Here is a 24,016-nt window from a genome sequence, read left to right as displayed (position 1 = left end):
TCCCAAATGACAAGCAGAATATTCACTTCTGAACTGGTGTTGCACATAAAAACCAAAAGGCAAATGTGGCTCTTCACTGTTTGAAATAAAGGAACACTGTACACAGCAACTGTTTACTATAGGGATTTGAACAACATAATATCCTGCTGTACATCATTTCATACAGATACAACTGTGAGGGATACACATGAAAATCAATAAAAATCTACAGATTTCAGATTGTTGTTCCATAACTGGTATTAAACTTAATATAAAAATATTCTGGTTCTGGAAAAAAATGCTACAAGATAGAAACATTATGTGCAAAATACAGCAGTGATTGTTTTCATTGGTCCTGTTTATACAAATATGCATACACAAAGGATAAAACAAATAGATTTAAAATGATTTCCAGCTGTTTCAGTTATGACAAACAAGGTTTTCCAGATGTTAAATACTTTATTTTTACGGAACCATTTTAATTTTTAGAAGTACATTACACTGAAATGTTTACTTCTGTCTGCTCAGAAATATAATGGGTTGCATTAGTAGGCATTCAATCCAACTGACCATGCTATGTTTTGAATGTTAGTGATGAATGTTCACTTTGATAAGTCTTCAGTTGAATGTTTTGTCTTTTGGAGTTCTGAGGGCTCAATGGTGTTTTAAGCCCCCAACGTCTCCTTCCAGGCAGCGCTGCGACCGTTGACTTCATAGGCACCTAACCCTAACCATAACCATAACCATTGCCTAATCGACTTCAAGGCAGCGCTGCGACCATTGACTTTAAGGGACCTAACCCTAACCCTATCCCTAACCATGACCATAACCATTGCCTAACCTGAGGTATACACTCTGATTAAGTCATTGTATCCACGTAATATTCGTTAATAAACTGTCTTCAAATGATTTACAATACAGTGCCTTTTACAGTACACTTTATTTTGAATAGGCCATTAAAAGAAACAAAAACACTGCAGATATCCAGTGGCTTGTTAAACATCTTATCAAAGTGAATCCCACATTGTGCCCTATTACAAAAAACAACAAGCTGTCCTTCTTTACAGAAGTATTTTTTTTTTTATTGTAGCCAGTGGACAGTAATTTCTTTCTACAACCGATAAACACATGTCAAATATCACCTATTAAATTCTGAGGTGAAGTAGTACACAATACATCAACAAATCCAATTAAACATTATACTCTGTGAAATACAATCTTGCATTATCTTTCCATAAAAGGCAGTATAAAAGTTTAATACAATAAATAGCCAAAAGGAGGGGGGGAGTACATTTGGTAATATTTGGTGTAATTAAGGCATTTTGGCATATTTTGAACAAAAGTTGTACAGCTATGGACTCATGTTGAGTAAAAAAAAAATTTAAGATTATTTTTTTGGGCTTTTCCGCCTTTATTTTGATAGGACAGCTAGGTGAGAAAGGGGGAAGACATGCAGGAAATCGTCACAGGTCGGATTCGAACCCTGGACCTCTGCATCAAGGCATAAACCTCTCAGTATATGTGCGCCTGCGCTACCCACTGATTTCTCCCATCTAGCGGTGAAATTGTATATGACAACCAACTGAATATTACTTTCTAGCTCTTCCTCCAACAGTGGCCGAACCCGAAATTAGCTCTCTCCATCGTTTACACGCAGCTGTTCTAGCCACTCCAATATTAACTTTGGTCTTGTTGCTTTGCCTGTCGCGTTGTCGTTTTAATTCTCTTTTTTGCTTCCCTGGTGAGTAATCTCCCCCTTGCATTCGTCACGGTGCCAATAGGTGTAAGAGGGCGAAATGCATTAGTATGTCCCTCTTTGGCTAATGTATTTTAAAGATGGAGGCGCTACATGGCTGCTGTTATTCGAGCGAGTCGCTCCCATGTATTCTGAATGATTCTGACTCAGATTCTACGCTTAGGAGAATACTTTGATTAGTTGGTGGAAGTAATTACACATGAATGAGTACATATTTGTGAAAGAACAAAGGTTTTTTTTGCTAAGAATCAACTAAAAAAATTACACAATGTAGGTTTAAACTCTTGGCAAGCAGTCTTGGCATTACGTAAAAGCACCTGGTTCAGTTGTTGTCTGAACTAATTGGTAAGAGTTGTGGCAAAAAGTAAACAATTTTACAAAAAAAAGTATAAAACTAACCATAAAACCATCATTAAGAGTAATACTTACGCCAAAACATTTTCAGTTAACATGACACTCGCATAACAATGCATAATCAAAAAAGCAAGTGCAATGCAGTATGTTGGATTACAGTAATATAATACTTTATATATACGTTTGTAAATGTTACATGTTTCGGTAAATAAACCGCTGTAACCTTGAGCGTCATATGTCACGTCTTAAGCAATGTGTTAGCAGTGGTTACAATCTAAGGTGATGACTTGTGTGATTTTCAAACAGAGACCCTGCTTGCAGCTGGAATGCTGCAATTTAAAAATCTGACAGAGGTGAGGTTTGAGAGCGATGAAGGTGCAGATTTTCTTGCCTTTTTAGGCCTCCGCAAATGTAAGTACTGAATTTCTGGCAAACAATGTAGTGAGCAGAGTCTGGATCCTTCAGTTGTCTTGATCTCCTCCTACAATGGAAACACAGTTTGGAGTGAGCTCATCTTATTGTGTGTGTGTGTGTGTGTGTGTGTGTGTGTGTGTGTGTGTGTGTGTGTGTGTGTGTGTGTGTGTGTGTACGTGTGTGTGTACGTGCGTGTGTGCATGCATGTGTGCGTGCGTGCGTGCGTGCGTGCGTGCTATACTGTATATGTGTTTACTCACACTTTGAGCACTGCCCCCGCACACAGCGTCAGCACCAGTATGGCGATGATGGCAACAGCGATATATACATAGACAGGTACCATGTCCCATTCTGGTTTCAGTGCCACTAAAGCAAGCACACACAAACGAGGTAAGGTTTATTTAATGTTTATTTACTTATTCCTTCAACAACAAAAAAGCATCTATCAGAACCTTACAAAGACAAGTCCACTTAAGGCCCGGACACACAGAGCTGATAATCGGCCGTTGGACAGTCTGGCGAGGTCAGTGACTCGAGTCTGTTCGGTGTGTTCCGTGCCGTCGTCTGTCCGAGGGGCTGTCGGCCTTCATTTTAGCTGATTGGACATGTATAATCGGCGGGGCGGGCACTGCTGGCAGTCGGACTCAAATGACCCATCTGATTGGTAGAGTGCTAACCCGGAAACGGGGAGCGGGATGAGCATGACTAGAGTCTCTCAAAATCTGACGAAAATCTTTTAAACTGACCTTTGTTGATCTGAAATGAAGACAGATTCAGCAACTGCATGGCCTATTTCTCGGTTAAAATGTTTTCAGAAACATGTTTCGGTGAACTATTTTAGTACAATATGAGATCGTATTCTGAACAAGGCGCCATGACAGTCTGTCTTTGAATTTCCGGAGAAACCAGACCCACGTGACGGGTTCATCCAATCAGCTGCCGGTTTTAATTTTTGGGCGACAATACAGATTAGCGCCGCCTGTTGTTATGGAGACGTATTACGTGTCGTCGCTTTGGTGTGTTCCGAGGAACTTTTTTGACTAATTTGGGGAGACTGATCAGCCCAACTGCCTTTTCTGCCGACGTTTGGCTGTAGGCTCTGTGTGTCTGGGCCTTAAAATATACAATAATGAATGCATGTGCATGAGCAGATTGACACGCAGTTATACACCACCCCCCACCCCCTGGCCCTGATTGGTGCATCTGAACAGGGAGCTGTGGATTTTTGCAAATGGCACTACAGGTTGTAGGTGGTGCCAGAGGAGACGGATTTTTTTTAAATTACCTGCTTCATGTACATGACGTGAACATAGGGTCAGTTGCCCCCGATGCCCCGGGGAGTGTGCGAAAGCAGAACCCGAAGCCCAGCGGCGGGGAGGCAAACGTCGGTAAATATCGAGAGGCGCGAGCCACGACGTCTGCGGTACGTTGCCGTTGCAAACGTAGCGCAGACGCCACGCCCACTTCGACAGGGTATGTCCATATATGGAAACATGCGTCACACTTTAGAATGAACTCCTTACTGCAGGGGGGACGTCTCCATTTGTAGAGCTAAATAAGCTGCAACGACAATCGTTAGGGACATGCAATATAGCCACAACATACTCCGGCCCGATGAACTTGAATGTTCATCCACTTCCAGCGGGTAGAGTAATTGTACAGGTCTCCTAAACACAAATCCAGACGGCAATCGGACAGCACATGATCTAATTTTACCGTCTCTTCCCATGAATGTGTCATCAATCCGTCCCATCTTCCACGTATGCTTGGGTTGTTTATAATCATGGATAAATACAACATCTCCAACTTTGAATGGTGTAGATTGATTAAATGAGATTGAGAAATGAGTATTCAGCCTCTGCCGATATTGTAGTCTCTTGTTGAGCTGGCTGGCAGTCTTTTTTCCCAAACAGGAATCATGTAACGGATAGGAAGGAAGGGTAGTAATCCTTTGTCCAGTCAGGAAATGAGCAGGTGTGAGGGGCGAAGGTTCACTGCTGTCTGTGTGCAGGTAGGAAAGAGGGCGGGAGTTTATCACAGCCTCCACTTCACAGATCAGGGTTTGGAGTTCCTCAAACTCGAGATAAGACCTCCCTAGTACTTTACGTAGGCACGTCTTAACTGATCTCACCAAACGCTCCCACATGCCACCCCAGGCGGCACGCTCCACGATGTACTTCCATGTAATCCTCTTGTTTGCAAACAATCCTGTATTTCTTTTTCTTTTATCACTGTAAAGCAAAGCAAAGTCAACCCCAGTAATTTCAAATGCTTGGGCCTCGTTAATGCGCTCTTTTGGTAACGGTGCACTGACCTGTTGGCCCGCTTTTACGTGTGCGCGTCTGCAAATCAAACAACGCTTAACACAACTCTTGGTCATCTGTCTGGATTTCAGTATCCAGTACATTTCTCTCAATTGGTTAAGAGTGGCTTGTAGGCCTGAATGCATTACATCTTCATGTGCATTTCTGATCAAAAGTTCTGAAAATGCATCATTACCTGGCAAGATGTACGGATGCTTCTGGGTAAAAGACCAGTTAGTTTCCTGCAATCTCCCTCCTACGCGCAGAAGTCCACATTCACCCAGGAATGGTTTTAGTGAAACGATTTTTGAATGTCTGTCCACATCAGTATTTTTCAACAGACTGTCCATTTCCTTTGGGAAACTGTCACTTTGAGTTTGCTTGATCCAGTACTGTTCTGCTTGCTGAATCTCATCTGAGCACAGTTGTCCATTGCGTTTTTCCTGTGTCCGTGCGTTATGCACAAAACGCTGTATCCATGCTGTGATTCTCAAAACTCTGTTTAATCCGCTGTACTTGTTCAAGTCAAACAGCGGTGCAACTGTACAGTCTGGATCAGTCATTGTGTTCTGAACGACATATTCCATCACATCATTTTCGTTCATCACTTGAGGTTCCGTTTCGTGCGTCTGCGCCGCGCTGTCTTTCAGCCACTCCGGCCCGTGCCACCAAAGCGTCTCCTCCTGAAGCGCTTGGGCACTCGTTCCACACGTCCCGCGGTCAGCTGGATTCTCCTTTCCAGAGCAGTGTTTCCAGTTCTCCGGTGACGTCAGACGTTTCATCACACTTCATTTTGATATCACTATCATAACGACGTGGGATATTTATCCTTTTCAAATAGGGTATCTCTGAGCACCATTGATGCCAGGTTTGCGCAAGATCACTGGGAAGATCTTCATCCCATGAAGTTCCTCTCTCCCACATTTCCTGAAATAGACATTTGACTCGAATGGTAAACGGGGACAAAAATCCAATGGGATCAAAGATGCGCGCAGCTGCTTGTAAGACCCCTCGTTTCGCGTCTCTTTTGTTCTGCAAAAAGTCAATCAATTCCTTAGTATCAAACATGAATTTGTCAGTGTCTCTGTTCCATGTTAGACCAAGAACTTTAAGTGGATTTGGGCCTTTGATTTCCACTATTTCTTCCTTGTTTTGTTGTTTCCATTCGTTTTGCAACTCAGAGGAATTTGTGTTACATTTGCATAATTTCATACTGCACTGGACATTATTTCTTTGGCTCTCTGAGACAATTTGAGTGCATTTTCTACATCATCCGCTATTGTTATAAAATCATCCACATAAAGACATTCATCAAGCACTTTGACTTCTTCAGGATATTTCTCTCCATATTTCTTAAGGTGGTGTCTAATAGTTGCAGCCAATAGAAAGGGACTTGCTGATGGACCAAATGGCACACGCGTCATTCTCATAATCGCCACCTTAAGATCTTCATAAGGGGTGGGTCTCTCTTTGAACCACAAGAATCTAAGCACATCTCTGTCTATCTCATTCAAGCCAATTTGTAGAAAGGCTTTCGTTATGTCTGCCATCATAGCCACTCTGTGTTGCCTGAATTTTATCAAAATGCTTAGCAAGTCAGGGTTCAGATTCTGTCCCGTAAAGAGACATTCATTAAGTGAGCGGCCTTCTCGCATCAAACACAATTCGCAACTTTGTTGTAGTCCTACTTTCTTTGATTATGGGATGATGGGGCATGTTATACACTGGGTTTTCTGTCTCAAAATTAGTTACATCTTCGATAATGCCCTCAGCCAGATATTCTTGTATTACTTGATCATATTGCTCATACAATTCGTCATTATTATGAAAACGTTTTACTAGGCCATTCAAACGATTTCTAGCAGTACAGTAGTTAGTAGCCAAATTAATATTCTCTTCTCGCCAAGGCAAACTGACTTCATATCTAACTTGTTGGTACTTTACTGACTGCTCGAACTTCCACAGCGCGTCTGTCTCTGGGCTCTGTTTAATGTCCGTGATCCCCAACGATTCGGTCTCCCAGAAACTACGCAGCTGGTCCGTCAGCGCTTGTTCCTCGCCGACGCTGAGATGCAGAGCATTTACCTCCACTGTTTCAGTTGTCACGCTCATTACAGGGATGGACACAGTTCCTTGAATCAACCATCCAAATTTGTTCTCTACTGCCACAAGTCCGTTATCCAATCTCTCTGTGTTTCCTGACACAATATTCCAATAGTAGTCTCCTCCGATGAGAAGTCCAAGGCCTTCTTGTTCCATGCCTCTCACAGGGTGAGCCGCGACTTGGAGTCCTTTTGCTTCAAGAGAGCGTCTGATTAGTGGCCATTTTAATGTTAGATGAACATACACTTGGGGTTTCTAATAATTCAACTTCAACAGACATATTTGTTTTTAGATCTCTCAGGCTAACCTTAACCTTTTTTACTGTCATTCTTTTGGCATTTACCGAACCAAATACGTGTAGCTTTATTATTTCTGTACCCACTACTGGCAGGTTCAAAGCTTGAGAAATATCTTCACGGATAAAGCTACGCTGACTCCCCCCATCTAACAAACATCTGGCAATTTGGCTTTGTCGTGGCGTATCTACCCAAATGGTTGCCGTTTGTAACAGCACTGCTCTACCATTACAATCACTTGGCGAAACTGAACATTGTGCTTGAGCAGTGTCAACCTCTGTTTTTAGTTGTGGTCTCTTGTTTCTGTGTTGACTGTTGGTTACAAATTGTTTTATGATGTCTTTTGCCACACTGTGCACATTCAATACCGTGCGCCCTGCAGTTACGCGCAATGTGTCTGGGGCCTAGACATACAAAACACCTGCCTAATCGTCTCAACTTTTCTCTCCTGATATCCACTGTGGATTCGGTACAGTCAGGAGATCTGTGATCAGGCTTACCACAAAACAAACAGTCACTGTCATTCGGACTCCACGTATGGAATGCTGCGGCTGAGGAGGCCATGTTTCCGGCATTGGGCCTTCTCGTCCTGCGCTCTGGCGCGCGTTCCTTGTCATTGCCAGCATTCTTCCTTTCGTTCTGAGACACTTGTTTCTTCTGAGTGAGATTCACGGTTCTTTCTCTGCTTTCCACCTCTCTTTTCAGAAAGTCCATTAACTCCTTTGCTTTGAGAACATTATCAGCTTCTGATTTGGTGAATTTGAGTGCAACGTCAAGGACATAATAAACTTCCATAGGTGTCCGCTACAACACCTAGTGCGTCAAGGCTACGCACCTGTATCTCACAGTCATCATACAGTTTGCGCAAAGCGCTTACATCAGTTGGTCGGTTTATAGGAGTCATGTTCAGTAACTTAATCATATGAGCATTAATCACTAAATCTTTACGGCCAAATCGTTTTTTAAGCAGATCAATGGCAGTGTCATAATTAATATTAGACAAAGCGAGGCCTGCTACTGCACTTGCGGCGGTGCCAGTCAGAAAAGATTTCAAATAACTGAATTTGTCAGTCTTGCTCAAACGTTCATTATCATGGATGGTTGTTTCGTACTGACTCCAAAATCCTTGCCACTCACAAATCTCCCCAGAAAACTTCTGAATGACCAGTCTGGGAAGTTTGACTGTGTTTCTTCTATAAGGCCCAGATCCAGATCCATGCTCACTCTGTCCGGACTGGCTTTCTGCATCTTCCTTGCGCAACGTGCGTCTCACTCTTGTTCTCCGCACACTTATTGCATCCATATACTCCAATGCTGTAGTTATCTCATCTTCCAAATCCTCTTCTTCCGTTTCTGCTTTAACATCTTTATCATGTTCTCTGAGAATCTTTTCTTTATCTTTCAACTGATCAAGCAATTCCTCCAGTCTCTCAAAGCATGGTTCTTCTTTATCCAACTCACCATCAATCTTGTGGTTGAGTTTTGTTGCTGCAGTTCGGACCACTCCCCGCTTTATCTTCAGTCGCTTAAAATCCGCTGGATCCATGACTTGGGTTTGAATTTCCCCTGCAGCTTCTTTCAAACAATTCTTCACTCCAAGTCAGTCTTCTCATTTTATTCTTCATGAACTGGATCATTGAGTCCCGGGTTTTGGCACCAATTTGTTAAGTACAAGGAAAGATTCCAATGAGAACAGTTTTCTTGTTGCATGAAAATCATTTTATTGCCTATTACTTTACAATTCTAAAGAAAAAAATAAAAAAGTAGTCAAAAATTCTTTGAATTTCAGCCAAAACTCGTCTACGTTGATTATAGCGCCGCCTATTGGCCGATCTTCGCCAAATTTGGTACAGAGCCTTAGAGCCGCATGCCGAACTAGCATCACAAGTGTCGTGTTAATTGCATTTACTGTGGCAGAGATATTGCAATTGCAAATCTTCCATTAAAATGCATTGAGTTATTGGCCAAAACAAATAAACGTTGCTTATAGCGCCCCCTTAAGGCTGATCTTCGCCAGATTTGGTACAGAGCATCGTAGTGGGATGTTGAACAATCATCTCAAGTTCTTTGCTGATAACATTTAATTTGGCCGAGATATGATATGATACGTGTGTGGTAGCTAGTTATGAAAATTTGTTTGGTCGTCAAATGCGCATACTTTAACGTAGCAAAATTCCTTGAGTAACTTTTGGTCAGGTCCATCTGGAGATACTACGTACCAGGTTTTGTGCTGATCCGTCGCACGGCCTAGGACGAGTTCGAAAAAGTTGGTTTTGCGCATTGCGCAATATTGCAAAAAATATTTTAAGCAGAAATGGGGGTGGCCTATATCATGTGATTCAGCTTGATTCAGGGAACACGTGGATGTACGGTTTTCTAATGTGTGATGTGTAATGTGGGAGTTAACACTAGAACGGCCATGACGGTCATTTTGACCGTTTTGAAATTTATATGTGTAATAACTTTGCTGAATAAAAAAATACAATCCTGCTGCTGCCTGACTTTTCCTAAAAGAGTCTGTATTTTGTTTTTATATACATTGCACAAAAGGCAAAGAAAATACAGTCACTTTTACCTATTTCGGCCATACACGGTCATATTGACCGCTCGGATTTTCGCGGTATTGTTTTTAATTTTTCGCGCGGTTGAAGATGCATCTTGGTTGCTTAGTAACTACCATAGTCTCTGTCAGAGCAACGTACCTAGCAGTCTCGAGTAACAAGTGTGGGCATCACCGTTGGGCCGAAGGCAAAGCCAGAGTCGGTAACGTAGGCTGCTACGGCGTGGAGGCACTCTGTTCTGAATCAGAAGGCAAACACCGGGCGCTCGCTCTGTGAAAGGCGTGGAACACGTAGATGGCCGGTGGCTGTTTACATGTTCATATAACTTTATACATCCTCGAACTGACTGGAATCGTTGCACACATCCTCTCCAAGGAGTGCACCAGCAGTAACATTGCCCGGAGGAAGTTCATGCAGCAACTGGCAGAGGAGCTGAGAGCGGAGTTTATGGAGGAAAAAAGGGCAGCAGCTCACGGTCCGAGCAGCGCTGCGCACCGCAGCAGACGCCAAAACAGAGGCAGTGCCAGGTTAGGTTATAGCTAAATGTTCAAATAAGATACTTATAATTGTTATTTGGCTATTATGAGTTAAGCTGAATGAATTTCCACACCATATTTTCGGGATATGAATGTATGAAATAATTACGGTTTACTATGCCATGATATGAATAATTGAAACACGTATTACTACTCAAATGTATAATTAAACTCGTAAAAATGTACATTTCGGTGTTATTATGTTTTTCTAAAGATATCCTAACACAATACATAATACAATATTGCAATTAGGTATTTATCATGAGAGATTATAGAGTTTGGAATGTGGCGGTCAAAATGACCGCTCATGGCACTTCTAGTAGTTATGGAATTCCGGCACTTCTAGTGTTAAAGGCAAAAAAACATTATAGCGCCACCTAGTGGTCCACATGTGTAATTTTTGGTATGTGTGGTCCATTGCCCATTGTCCATCTACCCTGTAAATTTAAAGTTGTTCACATTAGTGTAAGTGGTCAATCTAGACATGGGTTCCATAGGCCACGCCCACTTTTACCCCTCAGTACCCCACTCGTGGGTTGGCCTCAGGAGGGGCCCTAGATGGTACCCATCAAATTTTGTAAAAATCGGATGAGCCGTTCATGAGATATAAACTTTTTGTAGTTGTAGCACCCCCTAGTGACCAATTTTCATATAACGCGTTGGGGACCTTCAGACGGTCATGGCAAACAAGAATCGAAAGTTTGGCATTGATAGCATTTATTTTGGCCGAGATATGGCAAAGTTGGTGTTTTCATAGTTAGCTACACAAATTTGTTTGTGCGTAATATTCACAATTTTTATCCTATCAGAATTATTTTTAATAACTTTTTGTCAGGTCAGTCTGGAGATGCTACGGTCCAAGTTTCGTGCAGATGTGTTGCACGGTCTAGGAGGAGATCGAAAAAGTAGGTTTTTGATAAATCGCGATTTTTCATGCATAAAATGTAGAAATGGGCGTGGCCTATATCACGTGATTCAGTTGGATCCAGGGAACGCGTAGATGTATGGTTTTTGAATGTCCGGTGTACCGACTGGGAGTTATAGGGCCAAACGCGTTTCTTCTGCTATAGCGCCACCTAGTGGTGGAAGTGGGTCAATTGTTGCGCCTGAGGTCCTTGCAGAGTTTCAGACCAGTCCTGAAAATGGCAACCCCCCACCATGTACGGTTTAGGCTGTAGTCAGAGTTTTAGGCAGAGAAGAAAATAATCCTTAGAAAAACAATAGGATTCCACAGCCCTGCTGTGCGAAAGGCATAGCTCTTGCTACCGCCGGTTCTTGCAGACTCGGGCTTGGACCCCTAATAATTAGAAATATCAACAAGAAGAACAGATCCAGGGTACAAGCGGCCGAAATGGGTTTCCTCAGGTGGCTGGTGTCTCCCTTAGAGATAGGGTGAGAAGCACAATCATCCGCCGCTGCTCCTTCACGTTGAAAGGAGCCAGTTGAGGTGGTTCGGGCATCTGGTAAGGATGCCCCCTGGGTGCCTCCCTAGGGAGGTGTTCCAGGCACGTCCAGCTGGGAGGAGGCCTCAGGGAAGACCCAGGACTAGGTGGAGGGATTATATCTCCAACCTGGCCTGGGAACGCCTCGGGATCCCCCAGTCGGAGCTGGTTAATGTGGCTCGGGAAAGGGAAGTTTGGGGTCTCCTGCTGGAGCTGCTACCCCCGCGACCCGATACCGGATAAGCGGACGAAGATGGATGAACAAGAAGAACATCAAAGTCCCCCAGAGGATTAAGTATTTCTAACTTTTTTTGTTTATTTTGCAGTCCATTACAGTGGTGCAAGGTGCATAGTACCAGCAACCAGTCTTCCCCAGTTTAGAGATGATAAACTTTTAAACTTATCCAATGACCCAATGGTCAACTGGTTGAACTCAACTAAAGCCCCTTTCACACAGGCTGTTCAAGACGGGACTGTTTAAGCTGCCTCGCCATCTGTGTGAAAGTTACCAAGACGGAATAGGGGGACATAGTGGTTGCGCCTTTAAGCTGACAGCGGTAGTCACAGAGCCGTAACAGAGGTGAACCAACATATGTGGGAAAGGGACAGCCGGCATGGTGGGACTACATGCAGTATATGATGCCAAAGCTAAAGTTATTAATAACAAAAACATTGAAATAGCCTAGTCTTTAAATTATTATTCAACTTTTTCATTTGCAGTTTAAATGAGACTGAATGGGATTCAGATGTTCAGATCAGAATTACAACACAGCTATAAATGTGCGAAATATTGAAAACATTTGATTTGACGTGATTTGAAAAGTTTGATAGCTGTCTTATAGTATAATGAATACAATGACACTGTGGAAAATGGCATCCAATGGTTTAAAGATAGTGTGACTTAGTTTATTCACCAAACAAAATCCTAATGATATGGAGCAAAACAAACTTAAATTAAAGTTGACATAATAACAGAAGGCTTTAAAATAATTATTTATTTCAAATATAACAATGCCATAGCCTATATATGCAATTTATGTTTTACAATATCATAAAACAGCAATTATATGATGTGGACATCAAGGTCTTACAGCTGGGAATCCACAAAGTTAGTGTGACTCATGAGGACTTGTTGATTTAAACAAAAAAAGGTGCTTCGCAGTTTGTAACTCCTTTACCCACTGGAAACTCTTTGTATTAATCATTCAGGAGTGCGGGATTAAATATTTAAAAAAATAATCTCTCAGGAATATAAATCCATGATTTATGATTTCATAAAAACTCAAGTGAATGTTTTGTGATCATCTAGACAAAGACTGACTGGTTATGGGAAATTACTGTGGATGGCTTCTTGTTTTGTCTTGTTTTGTCTTGAACCCAACCCAAAATTGTAGCGAGAACATGGACTCATGGCTCAACACATCTGTCTTTTTCTTGTGCGACTGTGGAGGTTGATTGGTTCTTTGGGTTTGTTGTATTTGTTGTATAAATGATACCCATTGCCTGAGCCTTTCGAGACTCTTTTCACTGCACTCTGTACTCTGTGACTGTGAAACCAGCTCTCCTGTTTGCAAACATAAAGGACAAAACCAACTTGGATTCCTGCTCTGAGATTCTTTATCTCGACTTTATAAAGATTCATTTAATTTAGGTTCTTCTCCCGGTCAATTTGAAATCTGTCAATGTGTCAGAAGTGGGATCGGTAAAAAAGTTCGTCAGGACTCCGGAGGACGTTCCGTGGAAAAGGCCTTCCAGGATCATTAAAAACACGATCCTGCCTCATTCCTCATTAGAGTTGGAGTGAGAGGACCGACGATCCGAGGAGGACTGATCGACTTCACACCAATGGAAAATGACAACGAAGTAATTTCCAGAGACCGGGTAAGAAATAATGTTCATTTATTGATAATATGCAGGAGGAAGAATTTCCTGACCAAAGTCAACGAAATTGTTGTGCAAACGAAGTCAGGAATTGGAGTGTTTTTGTTCATGTGGGGTTTTGTAATGGTATTGTGTATTATTTTACTTTTATGGTTACTGTCCGACTAAAGAGAGTATTAATGAATGAGCATTTACCAAATATTTTTTACATTAAGCCTTTTTTTGTCACACTCCAGTGAACTGATTTCATGCTAGAATTTTTTTCAGGTTTTTTGTAATGACAAGAAGAAAATGGGTTTTACTGCAATGTTGTAGTGACTTGAAACATCATTACCTGGCTGGCATGTCGGACGACTCCATTCACTCCAAAAGCTCTTATCTGCACAATACTTATTCAACCTGGACCGAACCCTGACGCAGCTTCTCTTATTGTCGCGGATGGAGGGCAGAGTTAGGCTCATCTGTTTGGTTGAAATCAGCTGCTGTCAATAACAAAAATAAGTGGAGAAATTACTTGAATATGAATATAATCAAAGTTAGAGTTAGAGAGATAATGCACATAGCCCAATGCCTAATCACAATGTCCAAATCAGAGCTAAAAGGCCATTGACTACTGATGATCACAAACACAATGATCATGTTCCTCCTTGTCAATTTAAACTATCTTTAAAAAGAAGGGGATTAAAAGTGCAGTGAAAAAATAGCAGGCTATATATGAGAATATATCAACATACACTGCAATGATGATTATAAATGTCTTCACTGTCTTCACTGTCTGAGTAATTACTTATTTGATAAAGGTTGTGTTGAGGTATTTTAATTATATTGTTCTGTTATGCATGTGTTGTGGTCTTTCCATGATATATTGTTCTGTTATGCATGTGTTGTGGTCTTTCCATGACAAGTAATAAGAATGTGTTTCATTGCTTTTGGATTTTTATTTATTTTAATGGTCTCCTGTTGCTTTTGGGTTGGGTCTGTTTGTTAAACTGGGAGTGTGAGTCATATAATGATTCATCTGACAATCAAATATTCAAACTTGCCAAGATGTTCAAAATGTCAGCAGAGCTTGGACTCCTTTAAAAGTCTCTTGTTATCAACACTGGCAAGTTTGGTGTCAACACATGCAATGTGTCTAATAATTGCACTCAGTACTTTGAAACGTGAATATGTCATTTCAGAGGGAATAAAGTCAATGACAAGCCAAGCAGGGAAGGCATTAATCTCTACACAGAAATTCTGGGAACATTCTCGGATGTAGAAATTAAATGACAATGCAAAATTATAAGAAGCAGCGATGGACGGGCCCTCGCGCCTCTGCGCACGTCGGGGTTACTGGCGGATGCCGCTCCTTGCGACCGTGCATTTGCGCAGCACTCAGACACTGCAAATCATCACCGATGAAAAGGGAACTCCCTGCTGAGTTCAATGATACCTCACAAGAGATTCAAATGTTATGAAAGGGGGCGTGGCCTCAGTAAATGGGTGGTCAATTGAATTGAGACAGGTCAAGAAGGGTTTCATTCCGCCCGTCTTTCGGTGTGAGAAGTAATGGGAACAGAAACCGTCATTCTCTTCTCCTGGAGGGACGCGGGAAAAAAAGCATCCTTTGCCCACAGCTCTGCCAGCTCTGACGTCAGAGCAGCTATCTCCCCTGAGATGACACGGCTGTTTCCAACACACCGTCGAAAAGGAGGAGGATGCTGGTAAACTTGGGTGTATAGCCTTTTGTGATGAGCTTGACAGCCATGCATTCCTGGGTTGCAAGCTTTCCCACACTGCGTGGCGTGGTTAAAGTATAGGGGGGGCTCAGTATAACATGTAGACCACACATTATAAGTTTCATGTAAATCGGATGATGTTTGTCATATAAGGCAGATTTCCTGTTGCCAGCGGGGGGCGCTATGACCAAAAGGATGTGGAAAACTATACACCTTCTGCACTACAATATTTCTGGGTAAAATACTCTGGTAAGTGAGTGCCTTAGAGTTTGTTAACAGTAAACAAATTACATACAATATTAGGAAAACCATACCGAAGCAATTTTCCCATCAGGTCCCTCTTGATTGTGCTCCACATCCCAATCAAGGCAATGTCCAGGAATAATCCCAACAGGACCTTCCCAGTGTAGTTCCAGCTGCGCGTCTGGACCTGTTTGCAGATGCAGCTTCTCTGTGGTTTCAGGCTTGACTGCATAAACATCAGTGATGCACATATTATAGTTTATCTATCTTATCTAGATCTCCCAGCTCCCAGTGTAGCAAATAATGTTTACTATACCCTCACTGAGTTTGCATGTGATGATGGTACTACACAAGAAGGCAAACACGTACCGTGGTTTTGAATTTGCAGGGAGATGAATGTTGGTTTCAGGGGCCCTTCAGGAGAGGAGCCATTAACACAGAAGTTGATATCAGTGAACTCAGGGAGAGATTTCTCTGTGAAGTTGCAGCCACTCCTGGTTCCATTCAAAATCAGGTATTTCGGGCATTCCTCTGCCTGATCCAGCTTCTTGTGCCTGGGGAACAAGACAGACTGGATAACATAGGTGCTATCGATTCATCCAAACAGTTTTGTTGGTGAGGCTTGAAGATGTTTGCCGTTTACCATCACTTCAATTCTTCAGGGGTCAATGGCCTTTGTTTTGTGGTACTCAGTAGCATTAAAACTTGACATTCAAAATTAACACAACTCTTTTAAAAAATTAAGTATTATTTAGGATCATCAACAATTCTCAGCATAATTGAGACAACCTTGACACTGAAGTGGATGTAAACAAGTCAAGGAATCACCAAAGTTATTCAGATTCATTCTCTGAGGATCTTAAATATATCTGTTCAAAATTGAGTGACAATCCATCCAAAGTTGTTGAGATATTTACTTTAAAACCCCATGGTGGCACTAGAAGAAAAACCAGGGGATCACCAAAGTTGGTAAGATTTATCTGAAGCGCTGAAGTGGCTAAAAATGCCTTTGATGGGCATATGACATACCAGAAATATAGATTTTGCTGTGAGTTGGCCGGCATATTTGGGCTTCTTCCAAAATTGCACTCCATGTACTTCATGTTATGGTACATACAGACAAAATCCTGAACAGTGGTACCCACAACACCTTGAGGTAGAAAGTGGAATAAAACCAATCAATGTCAATTAATACAATTCCCAAGTATCTCTTTATGATGTTTTTTTACAACCATCTATTAAGCCTTGACGACTGACCTGTGTTGGGAGGTTTTTGGACCAGCTCAGTGTAGCTTGTGCTCTTAATCATAGTGCCGTTGGTGCAGGGTCCACTCAGCAAGGTGTACACTCTCACTCTAACATCTTTCATCAGATCAAACTGGGCACTGTGTGTCCTCCTATCTGACCTGATAACCTGCCAATACAGAAACAGACTACCCTGTTATTCAAAATTACAGCTTACATGTATGTTTACTGTGCTAAAACATTCAACCGAGTTGCCTTTAGACAGAAGGTTTGCTTCCCAGTCTTGAATTTCCGTAAGACATATTGCAACCTGACGCTGCCCTTGTATTCAAAGCTGGTTATTGTTGTCAGTCAGCATCAGGTGATTACTTGAGAAGATCATATCCTGAAGCATTCAAGCATTTCGAAGAACTGTTAATCTCCTGCCAACAATAAATGTCTTTATCACATGTGACAACGAGAATGGGTTGTGCCACACCGTCACAGGTAATCATTGTCTTAGTCATTATAGGGGTAGGGTTACACCATGGTCTCTTCCTGCTCATTAACTCTCTGCGGGCAGAAATAAAAACTGTGAATTTTATGGTTAATCCATTCTTGGTCAAGCATCATGGTGCAATGACCAGAGGAGAGGAGAGCTATACCAGATGGACATAATGCTAAAAGGATGAACTTTACCGGAATATTCTTAGAGGATGAACAAGCCTTTGGGCTGTGGGAAATTGAAGCCACATAAATCTGTTCTCACTTTAAAACATGTTTAAAAGTAGCTCCTTACCTGAGGATATGACTATAGAACTAAATCAATCTGTAGCAGAGTTCCACTCTAATGTAATGGTAGAGTACTTCATTTAAATAGTAAGTATTTAAGTAACTCCAAATATAATATAGGCCTTATAAGAATAAACCTGATACAGTTTCTACAGAACTGGTCTAAAAATGATCTAAATCAAGGCAACACTGTAAAGTTATAGTAGAAGAGATGCAGCAGATCATCTAACATGAAGTGGCAGGTTTCTGAAGTTTAAGGTCATTATAATGTTTTTCAAGATATGAAAACCGATTTTCTTTTAAACACATCCTTGTTTCACATAGATTTACATTTAATCAGGATTGTATGAAGTTGAGCAGCTTCTACAGAGACTTAAAAACATAATTCTTAACAAGCCTGCTGCATTTTATGGTCCTTTAAAGGGCCTGTTTGTCTACCTAATCTGAACACAAAAAAGGTGTAATTTCTTCAGGGTTATAAACAATCCTTACATTATTATTGTTCTTCATTAAAATGATCAGTTAAAATGATCTGTTATCATATATATATATATTGTTTATTCTGGTAGCCACACAAGTTCACAATACAAAAAGGTACAGCTGTTAATTCTGTTTGAATCGCATACAATGTAGGTATGAAATGAATTGCTCCCATTAATTGCCTCATAGCATAGCTGATAATGTAAGCTATAATAATCACTTCTGGCAGGAGGTTAGGCAAGTTAAGTGCTTATATGTAAGATTTGAATAAAATGGTGAACACTTACAGTCCAGGTGTCCCTGTATGTGTTGAAGTACTCCACTTGATACAGTTTTGGGCACTCTGTCATATTAATCAAGCTGGCAGGGGGGCTCCATGTAATCTCGAGATATCCAAGATGACCAGGGTCTAATATCATAAGGTCCTCAGGAGGATCCACTGCAAGTCAAAAAAAAAGATATGTATTTACACTGTTAGTCATCTCCGTTTAGACGCCCACACTCTGGCAATTTATACCTCGTTTTTGGAAACGTTTGGAAAAAGTCACACCCATACTGCCTCTGCAAAACTATTCATTTATTGTGCGCACACATTAAATGCATTTTATTTTATTTTGTCTGGTTTTCACGTATTTCGGTTTGCTTCTTTTAAAAAAAATAATAGGCTAGCCTGTAAGGATGAACAAGTGGAGTTGCTTGCGACGTAAAATAATATTTAATAATTACCAACCTGTAAGTCCATTGCAATGCATGCTCTCCCTCCAGGACATTAAGAGCAGCATCAGTGTCGCTTGATAAGTCAGCCAGGATTTACTGGCCATCATAGGCTATGTTCACGCTTGTTAGGCTATAACCGCAAGTCTGAAAAAATAAATGCAGATCAAATAAATTGTAAAAACGGCAAAATAGAATAAAAATGGGTAGAAATTCACTGAGTGAGCTCACTATTACATTCTACTATCTAATTTATTTAACATAATAATAATAATTGTTTCCTAAAAGGTATGAAAACAAAATAAAACCATTACATAAAGGCTACATAAAGGCTTGCTCTCAGATCAACATTTTCAGAATTACTTTCCCCTGTGATACAAAACCAAAACATAATATGAAACGTATTATTGCTAAAAACAAAAGCTTTTAGACTAAGAGACGACCTTACGTGAATGTGACAGAGCGTTCCCCTCTGAGGCAGTTTCAGTCAGGGTTTATAGGGGTGTGGGTGTGTGCTAGTCAAGCCTAAAAGTCATACAATGGTCTTGTTTGTAGTGTCTCACTCTATCGGTAGGCTAACCGCAAGTGCTGAGGAAGCGGAAGACAAAAAGGTGGGAACGAGAGAAAATTACCACTATTTCTCCTTTCATCTGGACACATGAATGGCTCTTTGTAGCCTACGGACTGTTCGCTATTTATTTAAGGGGCCACCTGAGAAGTTTTGGGACCTTTAGCCAAAAGAAAGACATGACACTCCACTCGCCAGTATTAAAATAACTATGACCCTCAAAATGATTTGGAAAAAAGGAATGACTCTCACCCAGCAACTTATCGGAACCTTCTGTACTGGTTTACGCTTGCCAACTGCTTACAGACTCCCATTGTTTTTTCAGAGTCATAACTTACATGACTAAGCCTCTGCATTCTCATCTTACGCATCACACTCCTCTGTTATGGTGTGGTGGCCATTTCAGTAGATTTTCTCACTAACATTGTTGTGAAAACACAATAAGCATGGAAACTAAATGCACACTTCCTGCATTACTGCATTACTTCAAATACTAAGTTACTCATCTAGTAAACTAGTATTCACATGAAATAAAACATTGAGACCATTCAGCAAGGCACTCTGGGTAACATTCAACACGCAAACTGGTTGCTATGGACTCGTCACTAGGCTTCCTCCACTTCGCCGTTTAAACAAAGTGGAATAAACGTATACAAGTCCAAATCTACACAAAACCCGCAATCAATTAGTAAGCTGACATCAAATGTGGCATTTAGGAAACCTTTATTGCAACCTTGGCACAGTAAGATGTCCAGACATAGTGCAACAGTCATTTTCGTTTTTCACGTCCTGCTGCTCCCATCGTCAGCCAGGAATTTTTTTTTCACTAAAGCAGTATATGAAATCAGATGTATTACCAATCACCATTTAGTTGTTTTGTGTTATTTAAGATATTTATAAAATATCTGATCATGCCAGACGTAATTATTCCACTCATTTTTTAAACAATGCAATTACCTGTTTCAGCCACCAGCCCCAGCCCCTGCCCACCAGCAAACTCATGGGTCAAACCCATCTGGTAGCGAAGGAGGGCCGAGAAATTTTGCTGTTTCATGAATACAAAAGTTGAGTGACCCCCCCCCGGACTGAAAAATGTTGGATGACCCTCCCCTCAACAAAGAATAAAAAGACATGACCCCTACTTTCCTCTGGTGGTCCATTGCATAAATACCGAACGGTCCTCTAGTGGGTGGCATTCAAAATCATGAAAAACTATTTTCCTATCTCAAATTTTGAAATTAGAAACCTTAAAGTCTTTTGTGTGTTTATTGTGTAAATAACACTTACTGACACTACATGTGCAGTGGTCAGTAGTCTTGCATTGCCAGACCTATCTCCACAGCGCTGTGTCAGCACTGGACAGAAGAGCTGGGCAGCAGAGAGAGAGCAGAGAGCTGAGGAGGGGGAAGAGGGAAGAGGGAAGAGGGAGACATCGCAGTTGTCACATGATGACACAAAGTTGTTTTAGGCTACAATGTCAGTATTTAAAACAACAAGAATAACTCCCACAGAGGGCAACTGTAGTGTTTGTTTTTGTTTGTTTTTTATGGCTCTCTTGCCATGCCATATGAATCTAGAGAGTGTTCTTTCTAGAGCAACCTTCTCAGAGATCCATAAAGGTATCATTTGTAGGGGATATGAGATCCAGGGGGAGACATTTATTTTCATTAAACTAATGCGCCCAATAAGGATAAGGGGAGATCATGCCATCTGTCTTAATATTCTTTATTTCAGTTTACTGAAGAGACATTAAGCCTCCATAGCTCTGTCAGGTCTGGTGAAACTTTTATCCCAAGGTAGTTGCAGACTGTGGGGGACCATTTAAAAGAGCAGCTGGTAGGTGAGGGTAGACCAGCAAGACTACCTAATGGCATTGCCTCCGACTTGCCAAAGTTAATTATGTAGCCTGAGAAGGAACCATTTGTTTTATTGCACTTGGACCTGATAACGTATGCTCACTCATCTCTTTACTGTCCTGTCTGGGGCTGTTATGATATCACCCTGCTGCTTCCTCGGTTTGATAACAGTAATCCAACCAGTGAGCTGGTGCGTTTTCACAATAAATTACTGTGTCATCACCAGATATCAAGCAAGGCGCTCTACTTGGCAGAGCTTGAGATGTAGAGACAAGACAAAGCTGCAAAGAATTTGACTTTATTTTATATTGACCACATTTGTTTTTTTAAGAAATCCCTGGAATTTATACAGATGATATGTACAGAGGTTCAGCTTAAGCCACTTGGTATTCTTGCATGCATTTGACTTATTTTAAAATACAAAAAGCTTATACATACGTTTGAATTTTCTTGGCAGTGTAGTATTCAGACTGTTTTCTTTGGATGACATGACTAGTGTTAAATCATAACAAGCTAAAATCTGATGGGAGTTGTGACACGTGGACCAATAGTGCAGAACAATTTGACTTCTCCATGCTGCAGACATTTCAGAATGTTCATTATGTTTTGTTACAGGCATGCTGTAAAGGGAGTGCCCCTTAAAAGCAACATAAGAAAAATTCCATCAATTGCTCTTCCTCAGAAACACACTTCCACACCCCATTAAATACCTGCCATGAAACTTGTTAATTAGTCTGATCTACAGTCTCACAATATGAGGCTTCAACAGTCTGAGTTAGACAAATCAAGTGGGTATCATCTGAAAGTTACAGTATTTTTAGTACCAAATTCCCTCTCTTTGTTACTATTCCTCTGCCACCGTTCAAAAAAGGAACACTGTTTGTGGAAACACAATGTGGACATTTCACACTAAAAAAAACTGTAAAGTTAGAAGACTGCTGAAGCCTCACATTTACTTTGCCTGAACTTGCATTGTTTTAAAGATTAATTTACCGCCAGTATGAACAGGAGGAATGATAACAGCCACTACACAACTGTGTCAATGTACATATGGGCATGTGACTTTAGAATTAAATAATGTGAACATGTGCTTTAAACAAAGACTTAGCAACCACTGCTAAACATACAATCACACTGTATGTAATATTTCATATTCAGTTTGAAAATCATAACCCAAACCACCTGAATGCTCTTGATACAACTCCTACTCGATGCTAGATGATTCACAGTTGTTTTGCTTTCCTTAGCTGACAGATGACTGAGTCGTCTCACCGTTTAGGGTGTAAACTAACAAAGAACTGATGGAAACACCTAGTGACATTGCATTGGAGTTATATGTATTGTGTACAGCAAAAATCATCTAACTAAAATGGAAGGAGTCTATAGTCATGTTTCCATTTAATCGTCAAGCGCATTTTGAAATGTCTAACTAGAGCCCCTTTTACACATGCACTGCAAACCTGAACTTATCTCGACATTACCCAGCAGAGCTGTATGTGAGAATGCAAATGTCTATGTCAGTTGGAGCTGACATCAAACAAGCTTTACCCACCCAGCTCCCTATTACAGAGTCTGTGTAATCTCAGATTATGCAGAAAGTGTGAAAATGTGTGAACACAGCTTCTGTCTGTCTGTCTGTCTGTCTATACTTCAATTTTCTTGACAACCGTTCATCCCATCGACTACACACTTGGCCGGCGTTCTACTGAGGACCCAAGGAAGTGCAGTGTAGAGTGTGAGCTCTTGAGATCTATGGGCACAAGTAGTGCTTTATGCACACACTGTGTAGTGTATTGAGAGGGGACCCCTATTAACTGTTACTCGCTAGAGTAAATTCAAGAACAGATGAAGAAAGAGAGACCGAAGATGTTCAGCATCAGCTATGTAACTTTTACGAATAAATGCTTTTGTTCTTGCAAATAGCCATGTCCAAATAGCTAGCTGTTAGCAAATGACGCGTATACTCTAGCATTGCTAGGGGGCGCAACTAAGTCATAGCATGTGTATTGCTCAGGACCCAAGAAAGCAGTGTTGAGTGTGAAGTTGTTGAGTGGTTGGATGAGCAGTTCTCATGAAAGCTGCAAGTAGCAACACCGGAGCTCTGTGACCCATTAAAACCCTTTTTATATGATGTAATTGCCGTTAGCTATTATCCCTTAATTCATTTACACACAGGCTGGTACATGCATGCTGGAGCTGAAAAAAAATTCAAATTAATCTATAGTGCAATACCAATTCAACACATGCCTGATTTTGTTCAGCTTTGTTCCGGGTTTAAATAGGACACACTAGCTTCACAATATTTATATGAATGCATGTAGGAGATATATCATGCCCAGGCCTGCAAGGTGTGACACCATGGTTATAACAAAAAAAGAACACAAACTAGGAATGAGTCATGTCAAGCATTTTCACCAACAGTTATACAGTTAAATTCAACTGTAAATGTTATTACAAAGAAAAAGAACATCACCACACATTGTGATAAAATGACTGTATGTTTTATAAAGATAATAAAGTTTAGTCTGGCTTTAACTGAGTCAGATAGTTTAGCCTTTTTCCGCAGGAGAGAGAATATCAAGCCATTTTTGCTATACAATTCACATATATCTTATAATCTGCTACTACTAGCAGTACGCATATATGATGGTCAAACCACAAAATAACCTCTTTGTGGTTTCACTTTCTTCCCTTTTTGTGCTTCAATTCACTTAGTGCCAGTATGATGAAAACTCAAACACAATCCCAACGTCATTTCTTTTGACCATTCCGCTCCCCTTACTCTAAAACACA

General features: G+C 41.0%; 1 protein-coding gene across 6 annotated transcripts; it reads right to left on the bottom strand.

The window, feature by feature from the left end:
- Window positions 1-1,939: 1,939 nt before the first annotated feature.
- il13ra2 (interleukin 13 receptor, alpha 2) lies at window positions 1,940-19,455 on the bottom strand. Of its 6 annotated transcripts, none has more exons than XM_036008680.1 (11): window positions 19,248-19,455; window positions 18,816-18,946; window positions 18,373-18,524; window positions 16,847-17,003; window positions 16,619-16,739; window positions 15,959-16,143; window positions 15,661-15,815; window positions 13,960-14,107; window positions 7,499-7,508; window positions 2,764-2,871; window positions 1,940-2,570 (listed from the first exon to the last, which is right to left on the bottom strand). In XM_036008680.1, the coding sequence occupies exons 2-11, from the start codon at window positions 18,907-18,909 to the stop codon at window positions 2,426-2,428; spliced, it is 1,275 nt and encodes a 424-aa protein (XP_035864573.1). In that variant the 5' UTR covers window positions 18,910-18,946; window positions 19,248-19,455; the 3' UTR covers window positions 1,940-2,425. The 6 variants fall into 6 exon arrangements, with proteins under 6 accessions (XP_035864573.1, XP_035864574.1, XP_031176298.1 ...); XM_036008681.1 differs by having other exon boundaries at window positions 13,960-14,104; XM_031320433.2 differs by lacking the exon at window positions 7,499-7,508 and adding an exon at window positions 6,495-6,497 and having other exon boundaries at window positions 1,941-2,570; window positions 2,764-2,869.
- Between the last annotated feature and the right edge of the window lie 4,561 nt (window positions 19,456-24,016).

This window comes from Sander lucioperca, chromosome 13 (assembly GCF_008315115.2).
Source record: "Sander lucioperca isolate FBNREF2018 chromosome 13, SLUC_FBN_1.2, whole genome shotgun sequence".
Taxonomy (NCBI): Eukaryota; Metazoa; Chordata; class Actinopteri; order Perciformes; family Percidae; genus Sander; species Sander lucioperca.
The sequence above is the reverse complement of the archived record's forward strand: the minus strand, read 5'-3'. Positions and strand labels throughout refer to the sequence as shown.

Bases quoted from the DNA above. Each gene is read 5' to 3' on its own strand.
- il13ra2 (XM_036008680.1), bottom strand. From the start codon at position 18,909: ATGATGGCCAGTAAATCCTGGCTGACTTATCAAGCGACACTGATGCTG. The intron at 16,740-16,846 runs GTCAGTCGTCAA...TTCTACCTCAAG, and splicing joins CCAAAAACCTCCCAACACAG to GTGTTGTGGGTACCACTGTT. The intron at 2,571-2,763 runs GTGAGTAAACAC...TTTCCATTGTAG, and splicing joins GCGGGGGCAGTGCTCAAAGT to GAGGAGATCAAGACAACTGA.